At 32.0% G+C, this 6,000-nt stretch overlaps 1 protein-coding gene across 1 annotated transcript; it reads right to left on the bottom strand.

Annotated features, from left to right (window-relative positions):
- Nucleotides 1-2,126: 2,126 nt before the first annotated feature.
- LOC7478111 (vacuolar protein sorting-associated protein 2 homolog 1) lies at nucleotides 2,127-4,052 on the bottom strand. Its single transcript, XM_002299559.4, has 5 exons — nucleotides 3,883-4,052; nucleotides 3,645-3,775; nucleotides 3,432-3,536; nucleotides 2,671-2,931; nucleotides 2,127-2,513 (listed from the first exon to the last, which is right to left on the bottom strand). The coding sequence occupies exons 1-5, from the start codon at nucleotides 3,917-3,919 to the stop codon at nucleotides 2,367-2,369; spliced, it is 681 nt and encodes a 226-aa protein (XP_002299595.1). The 5' UTR covers nucleotides 3,920-4,052; the 3' UTR covers nucleotides 2,127-2,366.
- Nucleotides 4,053-6,000: the final 1,948 nt, after the last annotated feature.

The raw sequence follows: 6,000 nt of genomic DNA on the forward strand, positions 1-6,000 counted from the left end.
ACGTAACAAAAAAAATATTCAACATAAAATAATAACTCGAAAAAGACTCATGTTGGCTGAGCTTACCCACTAAACCTGCGACATGGATCATGAGACTGTGATGATCCCCTGGAAAAGAAAATGAAAAAAAATCATAAAGCTCAATTTACAATAAACACAATGTTGAAAGATAAAATTGAAAAAGAAAATCAGTGTCATAACAAGATCTAAAAAATATTGTTGTCAATCTAGGTTAACATTTCAAACATGTGATTCGGGTTATGAGACCAAATGCACCATATCAAAAAACATTATGAAGCCGTATTCCTAACTAACTCAATATCGAATGATGAAATTGAAAAAATATCAATTCTAAAAAATGATCTAAAGAAAAAGATAACAATAGAAAGAATGATGACCAAATTTGAAACAAAATGGAAGGACACCATTTTTTGGGAAGAAAAGTGTGAGTTCCAAGAAGAAAAGGGAGAAAAGAGAGAGAAGGAAAAGAAAAAGGGGTCGCCATACGCTTCTAACAGTAACACGTTCCACATTATTGTGAAAAGCTTATTGCGATGTATCTAGCGCAACTTCGAATGGTGATGTTACACCATCGAAGGCAATCACACGCACCACAAAAGCGTAGAAACCATCCTCCACACATGCCACTCAAGTTTCCCTGCCCGTTTATCCTAGCCCACCATAGTTGTTTCAGTTTTGATTTTGGTTACTCAACACTTAATTGTTTTACATCAACATGATTTTTTTATTTTGCAAAACCAGGCATCAACCAAGCATTGAAATTGTTCCTTGATATTGCGAGAACCTCATATATAGGCAACCAAAACAAACCATCAAGTCAAATATCAATAAAGTCAATATAAAATGATTAAATTAGAAAAAAAAAGTTAAGTAATTGAAAAAAACCTTCACTTGATCGTACAAATAAGTTATTGATGCTAGCAAACAAAAAGGACTCAACATTTATTAAAACTTCAAATTCAGTCCACAAAGCTCTATTTTTTAAAAAATAAATAAAATTGAATTTTATTTTACCAAACCAAGTATTAACCAAGCAACTAAAAAATCTTCTGATACTGCAAGATCCCTATACATAGGCATAAAAACATATCATCCAGACTAATCCCAAAACAATGCAATGTTCCCATACACAAGTTTAAAAACAAATTACCAAGACCAATCTCAAATCAACGCAAAATTAAAAGATTACATTAAAAGAAAAACAAATTGAGGGAGCAACCGGAAAAAAAAATCTCAAGGACAAAAAAAAAAACATTTCACTGTGCAAATCTGGTGAAATATCAGCCCTTTAGTTTTGTTTTTGTTTTTTTTTAATAAAAAAATTAATTTAATATGGTAATGAAAGTCAATGATATCTATTATATTTTGAAAGGACAGGGGCACGATTTTTTTTCCTTAGCGGGCCATGGCCCTGCATGCCTCACCTGGATTGACCATTTCTAAAATCTTGTAAGCCGAAATGACTTGACCATACAAATTATGTAACATTTTTTTCAAAAGTATATAATATTGATGATGATATTAAAATCATTTTCATTGTTTTTAAAGTAATGATCATGAAGTAAATGACTGGGTATAGGAACCGCCTATGGATCGATTTTTGTAAGCTCTCGTAAGCGAAACCGTCGTGCCGATTATACTGTTTAAAATTGTTTGCTGTATGGCTTAGAAATGCTTTTCGGCTCAGTACAGGACCAATAAGAGCAAATTCAGTGTCAGAAAATAAGAACTGTCCATAATCTGATTGTCCGCCATGTATAGACGTGCGCAGTGTGTAGGATCTCCTTTCACGCTTCTAGTATAGACATGCGGCTCTGCTCCCATTCTGAGTGTCCGCTCTGTCGCACACCAGTACAGCGGCTGGATTCTCCAGTCCCAATGATTCATTGACAACAGAGGAGGAAAACTCTAGGTGTGGCTTGCTAGATATACACATCTCATCTCCAGCTTTCCCCTCCGCCTAGTTTCCTTTCTGAATCATAAGAAATAGTATGTAATTGTCAATGTTTCCTACCTCATGAAGGATAAAAGGGAGTTCTTAGTTCTTCCATGGTTACAAAAGGTGCCTCGACACCACAAAATCATTAGCTCTTCTACATTTAAGATTTCTTCCAAAGGTTTTCCATCAAAATTATCATTAACTAATCAATACTTGAATGCTTGTTGGTAGACATGAAAGTTAAGCACATTTTAAGGGACAAACCACAAAATGCAAATATATACATATATATAAGCATAAGACATGATAGTTAAAAAAAAAAAAAACTCATATCAGTTCTCTATAATGCAATTGACCAACACGTCATTCATATATCCCAACATTCTCTTGCTCTTCCTCTCCAACATCACATCTTTCTTAAATTATCTAATCGTGCTTGTAAATCATCATCTATCCCACCCCCACCGTCTTCATGATTCCCAGTGGATTCGGCTTGGGCAACCTTGTTCTTCGCAGCTGGCACAGAGACAGCAGCTGACGGTGCATTCACAAGCTGCATATCAAGAATATTAAAATTGTTACTTTTTGCCATCAACTTTGCTCCATGGATGGCACAGCATTATTGCACCGTAAGATAATCCTTTTCCTCTAATAGCCAAATTCCATCGATTACAAGGACATAAAAAAGAGCATCGATGAAATGGATATACCTCATTATTGATGCCAATTCCAATTTCATCAAGCACTTGATTCACAAGCTCTTCTGTTTCTTCCTCTTCTTCATCCCCTTCCAAAGCATCGTCAATAGCATCTCCCATCACCTCAGATGTCATTTCCATCTTCTCATTCTGTCTCTCAAACTCTTGCATTATCTTCTGCAATGACGGCAAGTTCATTTGCCTATTCATTTGACCCATGGCCTTCGTGACACCTTTCATGGCTTCCCCCATTGCTTGAGTTGATTTCAATGTCTGACAAAAACACATTCACTTATGAATGTCAAATGGTTCCTAAAGTGATATTAATTAACAAAAGTATGCACATGCTTCTGTTTATCGGTTGTATATAGACCAATCTTGTACATTGGCAAAAATTATACCTCAAGGAATCGAGTGAGCATACCAAACAGCAGATAGAGCATAACTCGGGAATTTAAAACGCGTAACACATTCATTCTTTTGCAAGTAAAGAAAAATCTTAAATTTCCAGTATCCTCCAAAAACGCAAGCCATGAACCTGAATTCACTAACAAAGCGCGAAAGAACACGCTTTTATTGGTATCTTATGAGTTATCACCGAAATATCAGTATCTTTTGAAAGAAGTAATACCGACAAAAACAGCTTCAAACATAGACTAGAAATGCCCCAACTTGAATTGTAAAACATGATCCTCTACCTAAATAGTATGATGTTCAAAAGTTGGGATCTGCAATGATGAGCAACATGGATAGATAATAGAGAAAAACATTACCTGAATTCTTAAGGCTACACCCTGGAGTTGCGATTTAAGCTTATAGAATTTTTCAATCTGATGCCGCGTTCGAATCAGATCTTTTGCCATTACTCTCACAGCCCCCTTTCAAACAAGTAGACCACAAAACCCAATTAATAGATGGAATAAATGAAAAAGAAAATCTTTTTCTCTGCCGACAAACCCACAATATCTCAAGTAAAAGAACAATACCATTTGACCTTGTTTAGCATTTTTCTTGATCTCGACAATGAGCTTCTTCTCTTGAGTTTGCAGTCCTTGTCTTTCCCTCTCTATTTCTCTTATTGATTTATCCATCATCCTCTTGTTTTCCCTCAACAGTTCTTCACAATTCACAATTCATGATTAATTAATCAATTGATCATGAATTTCAACAAAGTAAATACTACTTGAGGGGAAAATTGGGAGTAAAGAAAGAAGAGGTACTTACCAGATGGGGTTTTTCTTTTGCCGAAAAGAAAACTCATGGTGTCTCTCTGTCTGTATCGTTCTAATGCGCAAATATCGGATGCTCTCTTTCTCTGCTTCCTTCAGCTTTTGCTTAAGATTGAAGATTGAGGATTGATGTTGTTCAGTTGTCTGTCCAATTGTATGTATTGGTGAAAGGAAAAGTCAACTGATCAGGGCCTATATTCCTGGACCATCATAGCCTATATCATCCACTCCGTTCATTTGGGCTGGGCCGAGCAGTCCAAGCACTGGTTAAAGCCTACTACAAAGCAAAAGGACCACCATGTTTTGTCGTTAATGGATTAAGTGGAGACATCTCAAAACCTGAAATAGGCCTCCAACAGGCCCTGCATCTAGCCCAATTACAAAGCCTGCGAAGTTGGTATTTAGCAGCCCAACAAGGGACGACCCGCTTAGACTGACTTGGCGAACACAGACAGATTTCGGCCGGCTACAAGAGCTGGTTTAATATTTCGGTAATAATTATTTTTAAAAATATTTTTATTTAAAAATATGTAAAAATAATATTTTTTAAAAAATTTAATTTTTAACATTAGCATATGAAAATAATATAAAAACACAAAAGAAAATTAATTTAAAGCAAAAAATTTTTAAATTTTTGCAAAAATACTTTCCAACCACAAAAATAAATTTTGCAATTGTAGTTTAAAAAAGTAAATTTAAGAAAAACTATAAATTGTAGTTTTTTTTAATTAAGGTTTCAAGAAATAATTTTCAATGAAATTCATGTAAAACTATATGTATATTGATTAATTAAATACTCTAAATTTGTAGTTGAAGTATAAAAAAAATAAAAATAAACAGAGGCTAAGTTTCTTAGATCCTGAACCTCTTGCTCGAATTTGCTAGTTGTATAACAATCAACATTACCTTTTTTCTATAAAAATAATAATTTATATTAACTTTTCAAACTCTTAACACGAGTCATTAGACTCAAAACATTAAATCTGAAAAAAAATCATGAAGATCAATTTCAATCAATTTTATATTGAAGGATGAAATTGAAATAAGAAATTTAATTATATAAAAGAATTTTAATAAATAAAAATTAAAGAATGAGAACAAAATTAAAATACAAAATAAATTTTATATTTAATTTAAGGATGAAATTGAAAAAAAATCAATTTATTAAAGGGAAAAAAATAAAAAGAAATGAGGATCAAAATTGACATAAAAAATAAAAATAATGTTGTAATTAAATGGTGAAATTAAAAAGAATAATAAATTTTACAAAAGAGCCAATAATAAAATTAAAAATAAAAAAATGAGGACCAACTTGAAAAACATAATACAATCAATTTGAATTGCAGGATTAAATTGAAAACCAATAAAACTTTTAATAAAGGGCTAAGGAAAAAAAATTAAAAATCCAAAAAATAAGAATTAAATTGAAAAATATAATATTTGAAAAATTAGGATTCAAGAATGAAATTGAAATAAATAAAAATTCTATAAAAAGGTCAAGACCAAAATAAAAAATAAAAAGAATAAGAATTGAAGTTGAAATAGCAACTAAGAGTCAAGTTGTAATTTTCAAGGGAGAAGAAAGAAAAAAAAGTAAAAAAAAGATCAATTGATAACAAATTAGACTACCATCGGAGAAACACGTAGCACCAACACGAAGAGCATATAGAGGTTCTTTCAATGACACGATAAAAGGGCATTCTTAGACACCAGGACGTGTTGCACGTGCCCTGGGTGTGCTACATGTGCACGTCCTTTTTTTAATATTTTAATAAATACAAAAGTGTTTCTAAGTTGATTTTCTAATTACAAAAAAAAAATCATTGTGAAAAATCAAAAACACCTCTTAGCCTTAGGCTTGATTTTTTATTTTATTTTAAGGGTGTTTTTGTCATTTTACCATGTATTTTAACTATTTATTATTTTTTATATTTGGACAAATATCAAATTGCCACTTTGCTTAAATGGTAACAAAAAAAAAACATTATGAAAATATAAAAATACTCTTTGACGTCATATTTAAATTGTTTACTTTCAAAAAAGTTATAGTCGTTTCATTGTATAATCAATATAAAAAAAATACTTATTTATCTCTAATAAATTTAAAAATAAT

This window comes from Populus trichocarpa, chromosome 1 (assembly GCF_000002775.5).
Source record: "Populus trichocarpa isolate Nisqually-1 chromosome 1, P.trichocarpa_v4.1, whole genome shotgun sequence".
In the NCBI taxonomy this organism is placed as follows: Eukaryota; Viridiplantae; Streptophyta; class Magnoliopsida; order Malpighiales; family Salicaceae; genus Populus; species Populus trichocarpa.